The 22,903-nt window shown below is 37.5% G+C and overlaps 4 protein-coding genes across 7 annotated transcripts in view; 2 read left to right on the forward strand and 2 right to left on the reverse strand.

The window, feature by feature from the left end:
• tac4 (tachykinin precursor 4) overlaps positions 1-11,089 on the reverse strand; it is a 30,323-nt gene extending 19,234 nt beyond the window's left edge. Inside the window, exons 1-3 of one of the 3 annotated variants that reach the window (XM_079457098.1) lie at positions 10,872-11,037; positions 4,817-4,874; positions 1,557-1,645 (exon numbers count right to left, since the gene is read on the reverse strand). The gene's annotated coding sequence lies outside the window, so the exon portion shown is untranslated. Of the gene's footprint in view, positions 1-1,556; positions 1,646-4,816; positions 4,875-10,871 lie in introns of all 3 variants that reach the window. The other 2 variants (XM_079457097.1, XM_079457099.1) reach the window with 2 other exon arrangements.
• Positions 4-6,161, forward strand: dlx4a (distal-less homeobox 4a). Its single transcript, XM_079457095.1, has 3 exons — positions 4-1,613; positions 2,943-3,136; positions 5,625-6,161. Exons 1-3 carry the CDS (start codon positions 1,301-1,303, stop codon positions 5,877-5,879), a joined length of 762 nt encoding a protein of 253 aa, XP_079313221.1. The 5' UTR covers positions 4-1,300; the 3' UTR covers positions 5,880-6,161.
• On the forward strand, positions 6,661-9,051 carry dusp3b (dual specificity phosphatase 3b). The gene is made up of 3 exons (XM_079457096.1): positions 6,661-6,990; positions 8,344-8,567; positions 8,715-9,051. Exons 1-3 carry the CDS (start codon positions 6,797-6,799, stop codon positions 8,921-8,923), a joined length of 627 nt encoding a protein of 208 aa, XP_079313222.1. The 5' UTR covers positions 6,661-6,796; the 3' UTR covers positions 8,924-9,051.
• thraa (thyroid hormone receptor alpha a) overlaps positions 11,024-22,903 on the reverse strand; it is a 32,044-nt gene continuing 20,164 nt past the window's right edge. The window contains exons 1-8 of one of the 2 annotated variants that reach the window (XM_079457094.1): positions 22,092-22,267; positions 20,560-20,621; positions 19,457-19,578; positions 19,043-19,190; positions 17,853-18,058; positions 16,631-16,774; positions 15,877-16,135; positions 11,024-15,647 (exon numbers count right to left, since the gene is read on the reverse strand). In XM_079457094.1, coding sequence (XP_079313220.1) covers positions 15,397-15,647; positions 15,877-16,135; positions 16,631-16,774; positions 17,853-18,058; positions 19,043-19,190; positions 19,457-19,578; positions 20,560-20,621; positions 22,092-22,123 — 1,224 coding nt within the window. In that variant the 5' untranslated portion in view covers positions 22,124-22,267 and the 3' untranslated portion in view covers positions 11,024-15,396. Of the gene's footprint in view, positions 15,648-15,876; positions 16,136-16,630; positions 16,775-17,852; positions 18,059-19,042; positions 19,191-19,456; positions 19,579-20,559; positions 20,622-22,091; positions 22,268-22,903 lie in introns of those variants that run through there. The other variant, XM_079457093.1, reaches the window with a different exon arrangement.

Consider the following 22,903-nt stretch of genomic DNA (forward strand, 5'->3'; position numbering starts at 1 on the left):
ATAGTGCTACCCTTACTACTCTTTTTCTCCCTCACTCTGGCCTGTGGTTTATCACACTGACTCTATAACCATCGTCTCCTCTCTTTTCCGTTTTTCTAAATCAGTGCTTTCTCAATGTAGAATTAATCAATTATAAGCAAGTGTTGGGCCTAAACCATTAACACGCAGATTCTAGACAATAATATGGAAAAGTTTTGTGTCCGTTTTTCTATGATTTTTTTTCATCCTGGTGTGTGGTGATTAAAACTAAATGAGTAATTTATAACATATCACAACAACAGTAGCCTATATCAAATGTTGTATTAATAATGCAATGCAAGGCGTGGGTGATATAACAGTTTTTAAGTAAACACGTTATGGCAGTGTCTTTCTTTGCAATATTTTCCGAATTTTGCCCTTTAAAGGTCAGGTTCAAGTATTGCACTGGCAAGTAAGGACAGCAGCACACTCAGGACTGGCAGCTATCAGGACTGAAGCATTGACTAGGCGTGTTGTGACGGTTAGTCGTACCTGTGTAGTGAAGAATGCTGGCTTGAGATAAAAGCACCTATAATTTGTGTACGTCACTATTTTTAGTTAATAACACGTGTCCTCCAACCAAAACATGTAACAACCTTGCATCAGTAGCGGCTCTTTTCGCTGCTCCTCCTCTCAGACATATAAAAAAATGACATAGACTTTCGACGGAAATCAAACGAGGCGGATTAATTAGCAGTGGGAGGCTGGCCATATTTTTTGTCTCGGTCTTCCTTGTTCGTTAATATTTTTGCACATTTTGTTGAAACGTGACAAACTAAACATCCTCACGAATGTATAATATTCTTATATTATTATGCTAGATATGCCAGCAAACTTTGATTTTTGATATGGTTCTGAATGTCTCAAATAAACCTTTAGCATTGTAACATTTCTCTTCTTTTTACTTTGATCAGAAAAATTACACAAACTATGAAAAAACGTTTATAAACGCAAGCTTCGTTGCTGCGAACGTGGGAATTTCTATGCGTTCAATATTACTCTCATTACGTCACTATGTCTGAACAAATGACGTAGAGGGCACTCGCAGCCAATAAGAAGAGTGCTCTCGTTCCTGCAATTTAACTCCAGTATGCGACGAGACGGTGGCGAATAACTTCACAGACACAGCTCAAAGCGAAAGCAAACTCATGAGCGACGCATTTTCACCCAATCTGGTAAAACGACGACATGAATCTCTGAAGGGATGAAAATCACATGAGTCTTTTTTTTTTGATACATGATGTTTTATGGTGCATCGGTCTAATGGACATAACTCTAAAAAATGACTATGACTTCACTGTCTGAAAGTTTGGTCGCTTCAGATCCCTCAAAATCGGCATTTCTCGAGTTCAGTCACGGCTACCAGACTCACCAGCAGCATTCGCCCGGTGTATCTCACGCGCACTATCCCGTGCACGGTTTACATCAAGGCGCACACCCGCAGTACGAAACGGCATTTTCCGCTGGAGCTCCTTCTTACGGCCGTCCATTAAGTTACCATTACCCGAGCGCCCATCACCATCCCGGAGCTTACTTACCTTATCAACACAACAGTCACAACAGCGCAGCCGGTCATTCAAGACTAGAGGACGCAGGTAATTTGTGCTTTTCTTTTGCAGCAACGAATCTAAAAAAGGGAGAAGAAAATATCATATCCCGCGTTGCATCAAAGGTAGCCTATATTTAGTTTGTGATTTAGTTTGCTCGTTATCTAAACATAGTGGAGCAATTCTAAAATACAATTAGTTCTGTCGATTAATACGTTATTTTAGATGTATGGTTATTGCTCTTTAAGTTGTGATTTAATTGAATGGGGATGTTGGAGAAGTTATTATAAACATAATATGAATAGTTTGGTTCCACAATGAGATAACGTTAATAAAAAGGTTATTTTATTGTCTTTTATTGTGTAAGATGTATTTTCTGAGTTATTATTACTTAAATCAAAAATAACCAACTGCAGTTTGATTTATAATAATTGGAATGCTGGAAATGGTAGTTTTCTCATTTTGGAACAAGACTCTTTATACATTCATATGTCGTTCTCACGGGTTTCTTGCTTATTTAAACAAATACGCTATACGAAGTATGATGGGTGCAGACAAATAAAACAAACTTTAAAATGTAATTCAAAGTATAAAACTTCAAAGTGTTACAATTGAAAGTATTAAAATTGCTTACAGCTGGACTGAAGGCTCAAAAATTAAAGGCTCAACCAATTTAAAATGAAATCTTCAAGCTTCTTGAATTGAGTGAGAAAATATCACATTTTTACTTTGGTGTTTTATCTCCATGAATCCGAGTCATTGATTTTAGGTTTACACAGCTCCAATTCCTGAAATGTTTGCAATTCGTATTTATTTGTAATCTTTAATACATGCTGTTAAAGTCATATGGGCAAATATACTTTAATGACTCCAATTAGCAACGCAAGTAACTGCAAGACCCTAACTCACACTCGCCCACGTGTCTACAGTTTCCTTTTATGACAAGAAAAACCCTGCACCTTAATGCACTTTAATCAAATGTTGTAATTCATTTAAAAATAAACTGACATTTATATAAAAAATATAGGCGTTACAACTTCTGCGTTAGGTGTTGTTTCGTGACACGCATAATGCAGTCTTTAAAAAGTGTCAACAATTTTAAACATCAGAAATGTGCTAAACAAATAGACTACACACCTCGGCTGGCTGGCATATTCGTTGATAGATTGTCAGCACACCCTTAAGATCTAAATTTTATTTGATTTATGCTTTCATTACAGACTGCAAACCTTTTTTGTCGACACAATTGCCTACATTTGACAAACAATTTACATTCATTTCACTGCATTTTTGTCAACGTTTTCTTCGTTTATTGTCATCGGGCCTATATTTGTTAAAAATGAAATATGGAAATTTATCCCCTTTTTCTCACACAAGAATCGGAGAAGCAGTGCTCTATTGAGAGTGGAGAAATCCGACTGAACGGGAAGGGAAAGAAGATCCGCAAACCCCGCACCATCTACTCGAGTCTGCAGCTGCAGGCGCTCAACCAGCGCTTCCAGCAGACCCAGTACCTCGCGCTCCCTGAACGCGCTGACCTGGCTGCCAAACTGGGTCTGACACAAACCCAGGTACGTCAAAACTACGACACTGAACGAAAGATGACTAACAATAAGAAGTTTATTTCGATCTGTGTGTCTAATGGATGCATGCCAAAGTGTGTAGGGGTTTAGGTGTTGGGTTCGTGTACCCACTGAAAGCCCTCAGGTAGATGTGTGTGGGTCTATTGGGCTGACATATGACAACGTTTATATAATTTCAAAGCAAAGACTAGCGTCAAAGTTGGCCCATTTCTTGCAGATGATTGAGAGCGGGTTTAAATAGCTATTGAGGTAATATTAACACAAAATACTTCTTTATTATGTCAATATGTAGTGGTGGTGGTATCATATAATAACAAAACAAACATTGTAACTTGAGAAATACTTTTTTGCCCGGTCGTATGATGCACCAAGTAGAATGTCAGATATTTTGTGGTACATCTTTAACGCATGTTTCCCATCTTTATCTTAATAGACTTGACATGATAGTAAACATATCAGTTTCTCTTAGGAATAAAGAAAAATATGAAAAAATATATATTAATGGAATTTTATGCATGGTATATTTCTCTGAATAAATATGATGGAACTTAAAAGGCAAGTGTGCTCAAATAACTTACTGCAATCATTGAATGCGTTTTCATTAAGACATGTCTTGTATGACATAAAGTCATACAAGATTTCCAACTAAATATTTTGTATGATCATGAATGCTGTATTGTACAATTATGCCAACTAAAGCTTGACATGGGGTTGGTTCACACAGGTTGTAGAGTTGTTAATGCACTGTGCTCTCTTTTGGATTTTGTAATTTAGCATATTCTATAATCAGCATATTTATTGCCATTATGAGGTTTGATACATATACACATATCTAAATTATTTTATAGAAAATAATTATGAGTTTTTATACCCATTTTAATCAGTAGGCCTAGTAAAGAACACAATATTTTCCACCAGCATTATATGATATATCTTGGCTAAACATTGAAATGTAGATATAATATATAATTATTTATTCATAAAAAACGTGATACAAATGTGTTTGAATACTCTTAGTCCATAACCAACGGTTACAATAATAGTAAAATACAAAGCAATATCACACAAACACATGTATACTGTTTTAGATTTTGTCCCAGACATTACATCATTCATTTTTATTGCTATTATTATCATAACTACTTAGAGAGTGTAATTATTATGTGTTGCATAAATGAATCCTCCCAAATTACACCGTAAATGTATTCTTTTGTATCAGTTTGGAATTGATCCACCTATTTAATTCATTACCTTTGGTTTTTTCTCCTGAGGGCATTTGCAGTAACGCAATTTAAAAATGTTTGACAGCTAACCTAAAAAAAGGTGTTTTATGTGGTGACACCTAAATTAACTGAGCTTATTCAAGTAAAGTATATGATTTAAGAAGATTGAATCAGCATGCATTTTAAGGGTTAGCATGCTACCACGTTACAGGACAAGCCTGGATATCTCACAATTCAGCAGACAGACACATAAAACCTGAGGATTGCTTAATATGTGGCCACATTCACGTGCCAAATACTCTTCATTAGTGGCACCGATCTCATGCCTTGATAGAAAAATTGAGACCCTGTCATTGCTGTCAGAGAAATCCACACCGGTAATTACAACCCATTTGTTCAACTCAAATATGACACGACTCAAAGAAATCATAATTACTTTTTTTACCCTTTGAATGTTGCCTCTAGGACCATTCCTGCCTTTCAGCCCCCGTGGCTTGTTCTTTCTGAAAATAATTTTCGTGATTAAAAATAACATAAAAGAATACCACATGACAGAGGTGTTCCGCTGAGAGCGCAGCAAGATTTATAAAAGATTTTTAAAAACTATTGTGAATGCCTGAATTAAAATAATTATTTGGGAGAGAAAACCTTAAGCGTAATTGGATTTTCAAACAGAAAAACATGAATGTAATTACATTTCATTACAGAAGGTTTTACAGCTCTGTTTTTTAACAACCACTGTCAAATCACAATTAGCATGAATTTTCCACACTCAACACAATAAGAAATGAAATACACTATGTGTTTGATATCAGGGGATGTTAACATCGTATAGCTATAAAAATGCATGCAAACAGTGCTGAGATAATGTTGAACCCATCAAAAGTAACAGCAATAATGTTTGAATTGCCAAGCTTTTTCCACCTCCAAGTTACAGCAAGCTAAAGGCATGTTGGTGCTAGCAGGAGCCCTATGTAATAGACCAGAATTTCATGCAAAAAACTGTTGGTTGAAAATGAAGATTCTGCTTGTGATGTTATTCTGATAGTAAAAAAATGTAAAGTCATCTTCATTTATGACTGAATATTACATACAAGTAAAAAATGTATAGTCATCTTCATTTATGACTGAAGATTACATACAAGTAAAAAAATGTATAGTCATCTTCAGTTATGACTATGAAAATATAAAAAAAATATCGGCAATATATACAGACAGGACAAATGTAACGAATGGTCATTTCTTTGTTGCAGGTAAAGATATGGTTTCAGAACAAACGTTCCAAATACAAAAAGATCATGAAACATGGCTCAAGTGGACCAGAAGGAGAACACCTTCAAGCGGCTTCAATCTCCGGACCGCCATGTTCCCCTGGAATGCCACCCCTATGGGACGTTTCCATGTCAACCAAGGGTGCCCCCATTCATTCTGGAGGATATATGAACTCTTTTGGACACTGGTACCCTGGTCATCACCAAGACCCAATGCCTAGAACTCAAATGATGTGACTGGATGTGTAGGACATTTGCTGTGTATCTACCCCCTACTGATTTTTACCAGTACACTCAATTTCAGATCACGCCAGCCCTCTTTTAGCACAGTTTACTCGCACTCAAGACTTCTCTTGAATTTCTCCACAGTATGTCAGTAAGATTTGTGTTGCTGAAATGTTTTGTCGCTTGCAGGTGTGAGTGGGGAAATTGCTGAAAGACTGGCAAAACAGCCTGACCTCTCTCTATATTTTGGATTTTGTAAGCTCTTTTGTAGGATTAAATAAAATGCCATTGTCTAGTTCTCTTGTACCATTTTACATATATTCCAAAGCCTGCAACATCAGCGGTATTTAAGAAATACAGGTGCCCTTAAATATGATTCCTTGAGTGATAGCGTGCTAAATTACTTAAATGACACTAAATGCAAAGGTAGAAATCTGCTTGCTTGTCTTGATTTATTAAGATTTCTAATATATGAATAATGCTTAATATTAATGAATGCATGGGCTTTTGATATGTTTACATTGCATACACTACAACTGCTACTGCAATGACTAATATACAAAATTACTCAGATTAAAGGTAAACGGATTTAGGAATTTAACACCTGATGACTGGGGGGAATTGCGACATGATTGACTTTATTTATATTATAATTAATGTGGTGTGTATAATTAATCGTGATTTATCTTCTAAACAGACATTTAAATATATTTACAGTTATTTATGCCGTTCTAGGGAAGTCATTGTAAGCGTTTCAAGGTTGTCTGACGCCACCTAGTGTCTCAATAATACAACACGCGAGCTGTAACTTCACTTTGACAGTAGTGTGTGCACTCCAGGCCTAAAGACAGCTGCGAATAGCATTGTTATAGTTTTAAACAAGACACAATATAGACGACCATTGACGATGGGACTGATTTAAACAAAGCATGCAAATCTCGTCACGCGTCGCCTGGAAAAACCAACCCCTGCTCACAAGAGAAATGATGTTGATTTCGGACATGACAGACTACGAAGTGTCAGTTCAACAACTCAACGATCTATTGACAGACGAAAATGGAGACTTCCACATGCCTTCTAAAAACTTTAATGAAGTCTACCCCGGAATAATCCTTGGGGACCAGTAAGTTAAATCATAATTGCAGTACACATTCACGATTAAATAGTTTCCCGTTTTCTACAAAGTAAAAACAAAACAAGAGCAAGTATAAACGTATCTCGTTGCAAATAACCAAGAGCAGTTCTTAAATAAACAGCCTATTTTTACCTCGTGCGCAGGACGCCATCTTATGGTCTCTTGACGTCACACCCTCCTTACCAATTCGCCTACTTATACTAGTCCTAATAGTAGGTGCTGTTTGTTTGTGTTGGAATAGTATGTACTTTTTTGTGCATGGCTAAATAGATTCCACTTGGGACATACTAACAGGAAGCGGAAGTGGCTCTTTTTGCCTAGACAACATTGTGGCCAATAACTGTCACACACATCAAAATACAGCAGGTATTTATTCATTCATTATTTCGTATGTAATGTATAGTGTATACCCACACTTGTTAATTTAACCCCCCCCCCCTACTCGTAGTGAGTTGTGGGTAATATCAGCCGTCATCATTCTGCACTTCGAATTCCCATCCGGGAATCTTTGGAATACTATTTTCAAGATACTACGATTTGGGACATACTAATTCTACTTTTGAATACTATTAGGACACATAGTACTTGGAACGCAGGGCCACATTCAATGGGACAGTATGGGATGTGGGATATATATATATATATATAAGAATAGGCTACTACAAAGCATAGCCAGTTAAAAACTGACCCCGATTGTGGCTAGATGGGATACAGCTATGGCCGGAACAGATGCAAAATCTTGCCATAAAATTACAATAAATTATATTAGCGAATGCCTACACCAACCCAAGCCTAAACCTAACCTTACAGTTATAAAATAATAGTAATTAACTGTGGTCAGCATGACAAAAATCATGCGATATTGAAGTGCGCATTCCCAGTGGAGGTAGCTGTATCCCTTCTAGCCAAAACAACTGACCCCGAACTCCCGGTTTGTGGTTGGCTAGTGTATAATAATGTAACTTTTTATATTTAATTTAATTTATGTTAATATTAATTTCCATTTCTATTTTTCTGTATAATCATTGTATTAAATAAACAATTTGTTGAATGTTCATTTTATTACGGTACATAAACAATTTGTTGAATGGGTCATTTTGCTTTGATGCTTTTAAACAAACCGTATGGTACATTGACATTTAGCAGTTGAGTTTATCGCAGTCTAAATAAAAAATTTCGGAGAGGCAAGTTTAGCAAAGTAACGTCTCGGTTTTATCATAAATAATCTACAGGCACTCTATCGTTTGTGAATGTGTACCGGAAGTTAAGCTGGGGTCACAAAAGTGTGCATGCAGTATGTGTTTTTTATGTTTGTTTTTTATTAAATCTGCGTCCTGACAGGTCTGTCGTCAGAAATGTGACCCGTCTGAAGCGGCTGGGAGTGACACACATCCTGAATGCAGCGGAAGGCGAGTCAGACATGCACGTGAACACTAGTGCAGAGTTTTATTCTGGATCAGGAATCATCTATCATGGAGTACCAGCATTTGACACGGACCATTTTGACCTCAGCAGATATTTCAAAGAGGCTTCTGATTTCATTAAAATGGCTTTGTCAATAAAAGGTAGGAAGGGCTACAGTAAAATTTGTTTTTAATCATATATCCATATGACTATTAAAAGCACTATTCCGATAACTCAGAATGATAACTGAACATGTGATAGATACTCGTTAGATGTTAACATGGTCAGTGTTTATTTCGTTTTTACAGATAAAGTGTATGTTCACTGTCAGAAAGGTTACAGTCGTTCAGCTGCTCTGGTCATAGCATATCTGATGCTGAATCACAGGATGACTGTACATAATGCTGTGGCCGCAGTCAGAGAAAAACGTGAAATTGGACCAAACAATGGATTTCTACGTCAGCTTTGTGAGCTAAACAACAGGTTGAAAAATGAAGAAAAAATGTTTGAGAAATAGTTAGATTTTTTCTGATATTATTCTTTTTTGTTATCAATTAAGATTGTCTCTGTTATGTCAAAGGTTTAGTGTTCTTATTGTATATCTTGTAGATGATATACACTCAATAAAGGATTATTAGGAACACCTGTTCAATTTCTCAATGCAATTATCTAATCAACCAATCACATGGCAGTTGCTTCAATGCATTTAGGGGTGTGGTCCTGGTTGAGACAACCTGAACTCCAAACTGAATGTCAGAATGGGAAAGAAAGCTGATTTAAGCAATTTTGAGCGTGGCATGGTTGTTGGTGCCAGACGGGCCAGTCTGAGTATTTCACAATCTGCTCAGTTACTGGGATTTTCACGCACAACCATTTCTAGGGTTCACAAAGAATGGTGTGAAACAGGAAAAACATCCAGTATGCGGCAGTCCTGTGGGCAAAAATGCCTCATTGATGCTAGAGGTCAGAGGAGAATGGGCAGACTGATTCAAGCTAATAGAACATTACAACCGAGGTATGCAGCAAAGCATTTGTGAAGCCACAACACGCACAATCTTGAGGCGGATGGGCTACAACAGCAGAAGACCCCACCGGGTACCACTCATCTCCACTACAAATAGGAAAAAGAGGCTACAATTTGCACAAGCTCACCAAAATTGGACAGTTGAAGACTGGAAAAATGTCTGTTCTGTTGAGATATTCAGATGGTAGAGTCAGAATTTAACGTAAACAGAATGAGAACATGGATCCATCATGCCTTGTTACCACTGTGCAGGCTGGTGGTGGTGGTGTAATGGTGTGAGGAATGTTTTCTTGTCACACTTTAGGCCCCTAAGTGCCAATTGGGCATCGTTTAAATGCCACGGCCTACCTGAGCATTGTTTCTGACCATGTCCATCCCATTTTGACCACCATGTATTCATCCTCTGATGGCTACTTCCAGCAGGATAATTCACCATGTCACAAAGCTCGAATCATTTCAAATTGGTTTCTTGAACATGACAATGAGTTCACTGTACTAAAATGGCCCCCACAGTCACCAGATCTCAACCCAATAGAGCATCTTTGGGATGTGGTGGAACGGGAGCTTCGTGTCCTGGATGTGCATCCCACAAATCTCCATGAACTGCAAGATGCTATCCTATCAATATGGGCCAACATATTTCGAAGAGGCTTCTGGTTTCATTAAAAGGGCTTTGTTAGTAGAAGGTGAGAAGGTTTGCAGCTTAGGCTTTTTGTAAATTTATTAATATAATAAATATTGAATATTATTGATAGATTCTCTCCCTAAATAACATTATAAATGATGTATAGTAATGCAACGATACAACTTTTAAGTCCTTTTCAGTCACACACTTCTGATATACTGCATAAATATATTTACTTGGAATTTAAAAACCTACAATTTGAATATATCAGAATGAACCCCAATCCAATATGCGGTGTTTTGTGTAAGGCAATAACACACTGTTTCTTTTGTTTTTACAGGTAAGGTTTATGTGCACTGTCAAAGGGGCTACACTGGTCATTGCATATCTCATGATACATCACAGGATGACTGTACATGATGCTGTGGCCACAGTAAGAGAAATACATGAAATTGGACCGAATGAGGGATTTCTACTTCAGCTCTGTGAGCTTAACGTCTGGTCTGGTAAGTAGCTTTGAAATGACTCGACATGATTTATTTTTAAAATCTGTTATATATCAAATCTGTAAAAAGGACATTTACCAATGTTTTATTGTTTCTGAGTTTGGAATAAATAACTCTGCTTTTCCTGACCTCTAATGATGATCAAAAATATATATTTATGCGTTTTGGGAAGCAGTCTCTTCTTTTAAATACAGACATCATTTTGTTGAACTTTGTTTTCATTATTTAAATAAATATTCAATTAAAGACAAGAGGTCTTAACAACAGACATTTATTAAACATTTACTGAAGTGAAAAGTAGCACACATACCTGAGTTACTCTGAAACCATTCCCACATTCTTTCCTGCTTCCTTTGACTTTGGATATACATAGGTTGATTGATAGGTTCATAGGTTGAGCAAAAGAAGAACATTTAACCACACAGCATGTGAAAAGAAGGATCTTAATAGTCAAATTGGTGACGCGAAACGTAACTGCTGAAAGCAAATATCTGTTTTACCAAGCGACAAATGAAGGCCATTAGGTACAAAGTTTAAAAATGTGCTGATCATGTCAATCCCCCATAAAATAAACAATCCATTTATTCATATAACCTAGGCAAAGGAAATTCACGGTAACAAAGGTCTTTCACAAGTTGGTTTGATAATATAGCAGGGTACAGTGCTACAGAAATTATTTAACAGCAATTTTGCATCACTAGATGATGCACTACAAAACCCTAGGAAAGAGGGCATCTCAACAAGATTTTTTGTTGTTTTTTTCTGTGTATGCAACAATTATTAAAATAATGTACATGTAACTTGTTAAACATTGCACTGAACTAGTTTCCCAGTCTAGGGTTGACCTGATTGTCTTTACAAGCCTGTGGTGATGATAGAAATGGTTTCAGCCAATGCAATCACACCTCAGCAGAACCCCCCCCCAAAACCAACCTGTCATCATTCACTCTCCCTCATTCTATTCAAGAAGACATGAAAGTAAGAATATTAGAGAAGCAGCCTGTCATTCTGCTTACATTCTCATTGCATGTCTCACAAAAGAAAGTCATGAGGGAACCACGCCTTAGTATGTGAGGTCCTGTTATGGGCTAAATCCTAAAACTGTATACAAGGGTGTGCTCCGGAGATGGAGTCTGGATTGAGGTATTAATCGTGTTGGTTTAGCTAATTTTAATTTCATTTCAATCTAACCACTGAAGGCAACTTCACATCATGGCATTCTGTAAATTGGCTAAAGATACTGGAAGAGTGAGAACTGCAGATTTATGTTTAACATTGACGCGCAGACATAAGTGAGAGCTTTTCAACATTGACGCGCAGACATAAGTGAGAGCTTTTCATTTAGAGCCACACTTAAGTTTTTGTTCTTGATCCACTGAAATCTACTGATCACTGCAGGAGCATAAGAGACAGACACCATATAAATACTACTCAGATGCGTGAAAGCGAACTGAAAACAAAGAGAAGCACATCGACTGTCCACACCTAGCATTTACAAACCCACAAATACAGTTTATATTGAAACACAATTACAAAAATGCACAGTGTATGAAATGAACTTTGTTCAGGATCTGTTTGAACAATGGCTCCTCTGCTATTACAATCCATTCATTCAAAATTCACAGTCCGGGTTTTACATCTAGCTACAGCAGAATGTTCACACTGCATCAAAACGCATGATGCATGACAGCAAGACGTTAAAGCAATGTTTCTCGCATAGAAAATGTGCTGTCCTTTTATTTTCTACATTCCATATCAGAAGATAGGACAGGATAGCTTTCATAATGGAATGGCAGTTCTTTCTCACATTTACACAAACTTTGGACCTCAGATATGATTTACTGCTGTACATCCCAGATTGTGGACACGATCCAGAGGCAACTAGAGTTTATTACACAGAGTTTATAAGTGTTTCAGCGGGCTGTTTAATTGACAACATTTTACATCCGTTAAATGGATCCTATCACGCTTTTCTTTAGCGGGTTTGCCGCTAAATTTCAATAAATAAGCATTTATTGAAATTAAACACATTTTTAGAAGTACAGAAGTATTGATTTGACCCCTTTGGAGTCAAAGTTCCAATCAACATAGGGATTTAGCTCAATGTGAAGGAGCGAATCCTCTTTTAATGTAAGTGCTGTAAACCAAGTTTATAAATCCAGATTAGATGGCTTCCTGATTCCCCGTTATAGTAACAGGATCTGTGGGCAGGTACATTGACCTTTGCTGGTGCAGTGGAGACTGTGGGCAGTGCTGGTGGATTGGATGTGCCTGAGTCAGGTGTAGGGCTTGGGGTCTCATGGGAGCTCCAAGCCTGATTGGCTAGTCACAGTGAGTTTGTCCTCGTGCCGCTTTGTGTCACTCTCAGTAGATTTAGTAGAAGCCACATCACATTGAGTCATAATCCTGATTGTTTTACAACCAGACTGACACAGTATCGGTCAAAAAAGGCTGCTATGCATTTGAACCAGAGAAACTGAGTAGTTGTTTTGGGGTCTGGCTGTGTTCTCTGCTGGGCAGGAGTCAAGTTTTTCATGTATGGCTTTGAGTCTCTTAGGAGGGAGGTGGACTGATAGGTGGGATTGCGCATTAATAGATCAGATTCGGAGGCAAGGGGACTGTAGAAATGTGGTTCCAGGGCATCCTGTGGTACATGTCCAGAGCTTCCTCAATGCAAAATCTGTTCAGTTACGGCATATGTAAAAGGGGTCTGGCACGTTATCATTGTCCTCAAAAAACAGGGAGCAAGGCTGACACTTGGTCCCACATCATAAAGTAAAAGAGGAGTAAAGAGAGGTGGCAAGCTGGACATATTGTACATGTGTGTGACATTGTAGTGTAAATGTACATTTAAGCAGAAATGTGTATGTCATGTGAGTGTCATGTGAGGGGTGAGGTAGAGTCTGTTTAAAGACATGGAGAGGTATGTTAGATTCATATCACATTCTTTCAAACTATAAGCTGTCCACTTTCTAAAACAATGAACACGGAGGGTACAACAAGGCAGAATGCACCTACTGTAAATAAATTGTTTTCTGTAAACAAAAGAAATTTTTTTTGTTATGAATGATGTGTAAACTGGGACTACACTGCGATTCATTTGTTAAACATGAATACACAGACATTGAATGTTCAATATAATACATGAAATACCATTCTTAAAGTGGTAGTTCACCCAAAAACAAATTTATTCACTCTCTCTAAGTTGTATGACTTTCTTTCTTTCGCAGAACTTTCTCCTATCTATCGCCATCTATGTTTGAAACATTCATTTACAGGTTACTTTACGCACAAATCTAAGTGGGCTGAAGTCATCATTGTAATCTTGCTGTTGTGAATCGGGATTAGAAAATAATTTAAAACGCGTAGTTTTTGTTTATTTTTAACCAAAAAAGTTACAGACTGCAGCATGTAATTCCTGACCGTTATACTAAAATACTTGTGGTTGTAAATCGGCAAAGATGACTGAATCAGCACATAATTATTTATATTTTTGCGTGTTAGCCTCATTGTACCCTGTGCTACACCGATACATTCCTCTAACTCTTAAAGTGAATGTGAATAGGAACCCTTCCGCTATCATTGTCATCTGTCAAATTCCTTATCATCTTTGGATATTTAACCACCATGAATTCAGATATTGTTCAAAGTTTTTTTGACGAATAGATTTTCAAGGGTAATATTTCAACCTCACTCGGGACACCTCAGGACAGCTCTGTTTACAGCGGAAAGCAAAAACAGACTATAAAAGATGAGGTCACAACATTTTCAGCTTAAGTAACAAGCACACTGGTTTTCAATGAAGGTAAGAGAGAACTGTATACACAGCATTGTATGATGACAGGCATGTGGGTAGACTCACAAGTATGCATACATATATGTGACCCTGGATAATAATACCAGTCTTAAGTAGCACGGCCAAAGTAAAGGCCAAAGATACATTGTATTGGAGAATTTTCTTTTATGCCAAAAATCATAAGGATATTAAGTTAAGATCATATTCCATGGAGATATTTTGTAAATTTCCTACCCCAAATATATAAAAACTTATTTTTTTGTGAGTGGGTGGTCTCTGATTAACAACTTAAAATGCAATTTTCTCATTATTATTTTGGACCCTAAGATTTTTAAACGTTGTATCTCCGGCAGATATTATCCTATCCTAACACCTATACATCATAGAGATTTATTATTAAGCTTTCAGGTGATCTAAGTTTAAAAAATGGACCCATTATGTTTTGTTGTCCTGGGTCACATATGTACATGTTGCTACATGTTTGTCTGTATGCTGGTGTTTATGAGGTATGAGACGGTTCAAACCCAGACAAGTCCACACAACATATTAATGTATGTACAGAATGCATGTGAGCGACACAGGTAGTTATGTTTACAAAGGAGATATTTCAATGCTGCAAAGAGGAACGTGAATGCCAAAATACTATGGTGGTTTGAGGATTAGTTTTAGATGAAAGCTATTCCCAATCATGATGTTCTGATGGCTTGGAAAAAGCTACTGTAGCGTTTCTACAGATTATGAAATATCTAGTGAGATTCTGTGAGGAACCTATATGGTCTCCTTGTCAGGCTTTTAAAATAAACTCCTTCAGAAGTTGGGAGGTATGTTGTATGAGAGGTAGGTTGATGCATGCTAGCTTTTTTCTGACTGCGAGAGGGGTCAAAGTTGAAGTGTCCAGGACAAAGCAAACGGTGCAAAAAATACATGTCCCAAATCGGGCATATGTGGTAAAACAAGTGCTTCTGTTATGCTTTGCACAAACAAATTCACCATTCATGGTTTGCTCCGTTGCATGCTCCCCACCCCCTGTGGCTCTTGATCACACCTCCTGATCTTCAAAGACCTCCAGGAAGAGTGGGGGGAAGAGTTCTGTCGGACATTCCACCTTCATGTGCAGGAAGCGACTGGCGTGACAGGCTCCGATCATCCGCAGGTTTGTGACTTTCATCAGCAGCTTGGGCCAGAAGTGGGAGATGTTGTGCTTGCGATAGTTGATGTAGTGCTCGAACGCCAACAGGAATCTCTCCTGGCACTTCTCGATCTTCTCCACACACGTCAGTCCTGAACGATCTGTGCCCAGAAATAATTAAATATTCATTTTTTATTATTATTTTGTTTTCTATTATTTTGTTTTGTTTTACATTATATATATTTATTTTATTTGATCATTTACAGGTTTTGAATGACATTAGAGTGACTAAGTAAATATTGAATTAACACTCATTTGTGGAGGAACTGTTCCAGTTTAACAGCTTATAGACACCCGCATATGTCTGTATGCTTCTCCCCTTCCTCTCACCTGAGCTCATGAGCAAAACCACCTGCAGCAGCGCTACCTCGGAGTCGTCCAGGTTGAACTGCGACAGGCTCTTGCCCAAATCAAAGATGGCGTCAGACACCACACCTAACCCCCCATTCTTCAGCTGCTCTCGACTGACCGCCATCTCTCCACTTAGGGTTAGGGTCTCGCTCTCTGGGTCATACCGCACGGCGGCGCGCAGCGACATGATCTCCATACAGCAGCCTTTTAGCAGGATGATCTGGTCTTCACAAGGCAGCTGCACACCAACAAGTCAATAAGACACAAAGGCAAATACAATGGATTGTTGTGCTTTCGCAGATCATCTGATGCTTTTGACATTTATAGATCTGGCTTTACAGACATCATGAGATTCGGGGTATTCTGAGATTAAAATCTCTCCTCTGCTGGAGGGAGGAGGGAAGATTGAAAGTAACAAGACAGCGAGTGAATGTTCGTGATGATTATGTGATCGCGGGAACAGTTACAGTGACATTAGAGTAAAAAATAACAACTACATCAGTAAAAAGAGGAGGAACGGTCCTTAATCACAGCGATGTTTTTATTAAGCCATTACTCATATGTGCTAACAAACAAGAAAAGATGAAAGAGTGAAGGACACACTCACAGTGATCCACAGGAGTGCACACGTGTTGATGTACTTGTTGATGTGAATTAACTAAAAGTAACCTGAAACTGAGATGTCATGGTTTCAGCCGCTTTAATATAAATGTAGTAATTTGACAGTCATTACCTCAGAGAACATGGGCAGTTTTTTGGCAAAGTCCACAACTCTCGTGATAGCAGGGGTGATGATCTTGGTAAACTCACTAAAGGCCTCCAGGTCAACTTTGTCGTTCTCTGTTGTGGGGGCTGGAGACTGTCCAATGTCTTCAGGCTGAAAAGCAAACATATATCAATCATAAATCAAATCGTCGCCTTGGAATTATAAAGTTCAATCTACATTCTCAGTTACAAATTTTTTGCATTCCATTTGATTTGTAGAGGAAACCTTTTTGTTTTCTAAACAAAGTCCCACGATACGTACAACATAAAGAATTACCTTACATTACATAATGTAAATAAATTTTCCCTTTGATGTTGATGTCTGTATGTTAAAGGCCTACTGTATGAAATTTAGCAGTATCCAGTGGTGAGATTGTGAATTGCAACCAATAACTCACTCCACCACTCGCCCCTCCCATCTGAAGCACTATGGTGGCTGACACAGGACTAAGATGTCATCATGTTTTCTCTTCTTTGCTTAAAAGGATAATGTATTTACAAAACAGGCTCTGTAGAGGGTTCTGTTTAGAGCTACTGTAGGAACAACATGACGAATGCGAGGGGGACCCACGGTGTATTTAAGTAGAAATAGCTCATTCTGAGATAATAAAAAGATGACCCTTAATTTATACACCTCTAAAAACATACTTATTTTAATTATATTTTATTTCTGTCAATAGATCCTGCACAAAATGACATTCTGGACCGTTCATTTTTTCTCTAATTGTTCTGAAAATCCAATAAATAAATCCTGTCTAGAAAATGATGTTAATATATCCATCCATCTACCAATACAATAATCTATTCACCTTATTTTTCGAATGTAACATCATTCAACAGTGACACCAACGGATGACAGTTTAAAAAGACAGCTGCGTGTACACATGCTGTCATTTAAAGCAACATTCCTTGTCGGCTTTATCAAAGCTCTCAGCATCATCAACACTCTATCTGATACATCATCTGGTTGCTTAGCAACTCGTGTTTTGACCAGTGACATTCAAACACAATTGCCTCGATGAAGGAATTATACAAAGCAGGCCAGTATGACAATTGTTGCCAAGCCAAAAGGGATGAAGGGGAAAGAATCAGATGAAAACCAGATACTCTTGGAGATCTAACTCTGTGCTGAGAGATAATCCAACCATCTGTACAATAAAGTGGGTGAAAAACACAAGCAGGCCTCTTACCAGAAACTTGCGTTTTTGTTTCCAGTGCGGGCCCTGGGCATTGGTGTGGCGATGAGCATCCGTCACCATGCGGATCAGTTCCCACTCTGAGACCGTAGGCTCAGGTCGATTGTGCAGAGTCTTCACGATCTCCTCTTTCTTCCTCCGCTCCCGGTTCTCCTCAATCAGACGCCTCTTGGCCACACGTTTTGAATTATCCAGCACCACTGCCAGGGACATGATTCACTTACTCATTCATTTAATATTTCAGTACTAAAGAGACTAAATGATACGCAAGACAAGGGACACATTTTCAGAGAAATAGACTCTTTATAGGGTTTTACACAGTTTTTATGTTAACTGAGATAGAAATCTCACCACCATGCTGATTTAATGTTTGGTAAACACTGTCTAAAGACTTAAAGATAAAGTTCACCCAAATATAAAAAAATGTTTTACTCGTCTTCATGCAATTCGAAACCTGTACGCTGTTGAAAGAGGAACTTAAAGAAAGGTCACGCAGCTCTTTTCATACAGTACAATGATAAATGTTAATGTCCATGTTGAGCTCCAAAACGTGACATTTAATAATTTTTACTATACATACAATTTGGGTCATGAACTCTCATTATTTTAACAATATGAGAGCTTGATTTTGTTCAAAGTTTGTTTTTGGGTGAACTGTTCCTTTAAGACAATACTAAGCTTTGAAATTATTTACATTAATGGTCATCATAAATGTGACCCAGTCTGTAAAATCCAGTCTCAAAATCAAAGATAATGACGATCCACAGTTAGATTTTAACTACAATTCTAGTGGGATTGTCATTTACTCACCCCGACGTTGTTCCAAACCTGTATACATTTCTTTGTTCTGCTAGACACGAAGGATGAAAATGGTGGATGAGATTTGTTTGGTTACTGACATTCTTCCAAATATCTCCCTTTGTGTTTAGAAGAACCAGAAAATGTATACAGGTTTGGAACAATCTGAGGGAGAGAAAATTAAGACAGAATTTTCTTTTTTGGGTGAACTATCCCTTTAAGTTCTGACATGACTGTCCTATTAAAGATATCAAAATGATATTTTCACAGAATGTTCTTTACATTACGTAGGATGAGTTTGTTTATGTAACAGTAAATCACAAGAAAGGACTGTATTCAAAGTCTGGGTCACAAATGTGAGAATGTGTGTGTGTTTGAACACTTACAGTCCATGGCCATGCCCACCGAGATGCACTTCTTAAAGCGACACAGCTGGCACTGGTTGCGGGTGATTTTGTCGATGATGCAGCAGCCATCATACTTACAGGAATACGATGGGTGAAGATTTTTCTGTATGGTTCTCCTGAAGAAACCCTGGGGAAAAATGGTATTTGTTAAAAATGTGTACTCGAACAGACCTTCCAACAACCTTGTGTGAAACAATGTTGATGTCATCTGCTTAGGGATTTTATTTTGAAAATGTAAATTTGGAGCAAGAAACAGAATAATATTTTTCCTCGTAGGTTTTAGTTTTTATAACATTCATCACAGAGTTTATTTAACTGATGCTACTTACAATCCAATGCAGTAATAAAACAAGACTGAGTGCTACAGGGAGACTTCAGGGTTAAGAATCTCACCTTGCAGCCCTCACATGTGATGCAGCGGTAATGGTAGCCGGTGGCTTTGTCCCCACACACCACACATGGCTCATCCTTGTCCAGATAGCTGGGAACATACCCTGGAACAGAGATGTTCTTCACTAGAGGAGGAGGAAAACGGGCTGTTACAGCACAACACATACACACACACACTGGATCTCCTCTACAAGCCTGACACCGTGTATACCCTGGACGCGGTGCGACAAAACACGCCGCTTGTTCTAATGGGATTGTCATCCAGTGTGGACAAAATGTAAAATTAGAATGGGTTCTAATGTGTTTTATTGTCTTTTGTCCCATCGCCCCGTGTCCAGTGAAGAGACGGTGTGAGAAAGCAGCTCTGCACCCAGTAACATGCATAATTAAATGAAAAGACAGAACAACATTTCCTGTATCATATTATGAGAATCAGCCAGCTGCAGAAAAAGCCTTATTGTGATTCTTAACATCACAAGACTTGAGCTTTATGCATTTATTTTTCATTTTAGTCTTGGGGGAGAACCAGCAGAAGTTCTGGCACTCTTTGTGCACCAGGCTTGATAAGACATGACCCAGGAAAACACGCTTGTAATAACTTTCCCCTTTCATAAGTGCAAGATGTTTCAGTCTAGTGGTAGTTTTCTTTTAGCATGAAAGGAGAACTGTGTTCAAATCCTGAACCGTTTTCTTTAATAAACCCAGAAAACTGCGTGATCATCATGCACTTTTATTATATGAAAAGAGCGGTTTTGACATATAAATAACTACACTTGTGTTCCATGGGGGAAAAGTCAAAGCAACAGGAGGGTGGGGAAATTAATTTCTGAAACTGAATGTTTGATTTCTTCCACAGCATTTGAGTATACATTTATTTGTTCTGAATAACACGGAGAAAGTTATTTGGAAGAATGTTAGCAACAGAGATTTCTGGGGCACCACTGACTACCATTAAAATGGTTGTCAAAGTTGCCCCAGAACGGTTTGTTTTACTAAATTCTTAAATTTCTTCTTTTGTGTTCAACAGAACAAAGAAATGTAGAAAGCAGTTTTTTGGCAATGATACTCATGACATTTCTGAGAGACGTGCCGCTGGATACACTTACCAGACTGGCTCTTGATAGAGCATTGACTGTTCTTTCTTTTTCTCTTCAATCCATTTGGCCACCTGGAGAAAGACAATAGCCAGAAGAGATACAGTTTAATTAAAAAAAAAGATTTTACAAGATAATTGTACCAATCTAAAATATAGAATGCTGAATTTGCACGACATCCGTGTCAATTGTTTAAGAACATAGTTTAGATTATATCAACTGTAAATGGTCAAGCTCTCCTATTAACAATGCAATCATTCTTTTCATAATAGAGCTGTGCCATAACTCATAATTTATTTTTGTTTAGTTTTTTTCATATTGGTTTGTTTAATTATATTAAACAATATATTATGAAATCATAATTATCAAGGTAAAGCGATTATTGCGTCACATTGCGTTTAGTATGGATTGTCTCATTTCATTGTGTTATAAATCCTTAAATCCTTAACTCTCTGTGAGGCTGTAGTGTGTTTAATCAGTTGAATTTAGTTATTATTATTAATACCAAAATGTTAAATGTGCGTTAAAGAGTTATATTTGATATAATTTTGTATATAATTTATTTGAATGTAACTGAATTTTATTTATAATCTATAAATGTATATCAATGTGTATCCATTTTTTACACATATTTTTAATTGAAGTTGAAGTGTTTGAATACAAGTTTGTGAATTATTGATTTATTTAATAAATATTTTAATAAATACAAAGTCAATGATATAATAATCATTGATCTCAATATTGGTAAAAGTAATCGTGATTATGATTTATAATTTTCATAACTGATCAGACATTGTTTTTCAAAATGAACAGGCTATATTTGTCTATATGTACAGCCATGAACCCTTTTTTGCTCATTGGTAGTGAGTGGCATAATCATTCTAAGACTTTCTGTATGCTTTTCAATAAAAGATTATATATATATTTCACCATGTGGTGGCACTGTTTGGAAAAAGAAATTCCCCTTAGCTGACTGCCATTAAGTTGCTCTAAACAGAGTTGCATCACCTTGTGAAACCTAAAGAACAGCAGTAGATCAAATCACAGATCATGTAATGTATCCCGGCATGTAGGCTGGACAACAAAGGCAAACATCACGCCTGGCAATTTATGGCAAGCTAAACAATGACACACCCCCTCGAACTTGTGTACAGTCCAGTTCAAGTGATGCAATGAGCCATAAACACTGCCACACAACACCCGTATAACCTTATAAACACTCATAATAATAATAATAATACACTTAAAAGTGATGTGATGTCAGAAAAACAATCTCCCGAGCTAAAAGACCACAACATAATGACAAGCATGAATAACTTGAATAAATGACAAATGCATCATTTTGCAAATCAACAAATTGACATCTCAAAACACATCTTGGGGATTTGCACTTCAAAGACAAAACATCAAACCGCTGAAGATCTCCTGGAGATCACAGTATTCTACATCCCAAAGTCCTATCGACATTCTGCTTATACATTAACAGATATGACCGAACACACACTGACACAGACGATGGCCAGAAAAATAAGAGATGTTCAAACCTGTTGACATAATGGGGTTGTAAAATGTGCATGATTGCCGTCTCTCCTCCTGCCAAGCTGTAAGCAATCTATCTGCAGTTACAGGGACTGTGGTAGGATGCAACTTCTCCCACCCATCCCCTCGCTCTCTCCCTCACACACACTTTTATCACATCCCTCCCTCAGCCACTGCTCCTGTGCATTAGAGGGCCATGTGTCACGGGTGTTCTGTGAGCTCCACCCCTCCTTCATCCCTAACCCACAGCTCTCATCTTCCTCTTCGTTCTCTGTTTTCCGCCAACACAATCTTACAGGATGAAGCAAAGGACCCTATGCCATCTGCTTTGGGGACATATGGACTCATCTGTCAAAATCGCCTGCTACGGTGCAGACAGATGTGGCATTTAAAGCTCAGCTTTAATGTTCAGAGGTTGTAGAATATTAAGACATCCATGCATAAATCATCATTTCAATCCTTTAAATCAATACACACAGTGCAGATATCAATTTTTATGAATTTGCCCATTTGACGGGTCGCTATAATAAATACATATAATAATATATTAATATAATTTTATAATATTCTTTATATAAAAATATATTCTGCCAATGATAAACTCATCTAGAGTTTATCATAAACTCAATCTATATATATAGTAAATAAATATATATAGTAAATAAATAAAACAATAATATAAAACAAATAAAACAATCCCTAGTCTTGCATATCAGTTCAAAAAGAATAATGTGATCAAATCATTCAAACATCAAAATTATTTTTAAATCACCCCGATTGTAAACAACTTTGCTACATTTCTTCATGCCCCAAAATG

The sequence above is a fragment of the Barbatula barbatula genome (genome assembly GCF_947034865.1).
Source record: "Barbatula barbatula genome assembly, chromosome: 5".
NCBI lineage: Eukaryota > Metazoa > Chordata > Actinopteri > Cypriniformes > Nemacheilidae > Barbatula > Barbatula barbatula.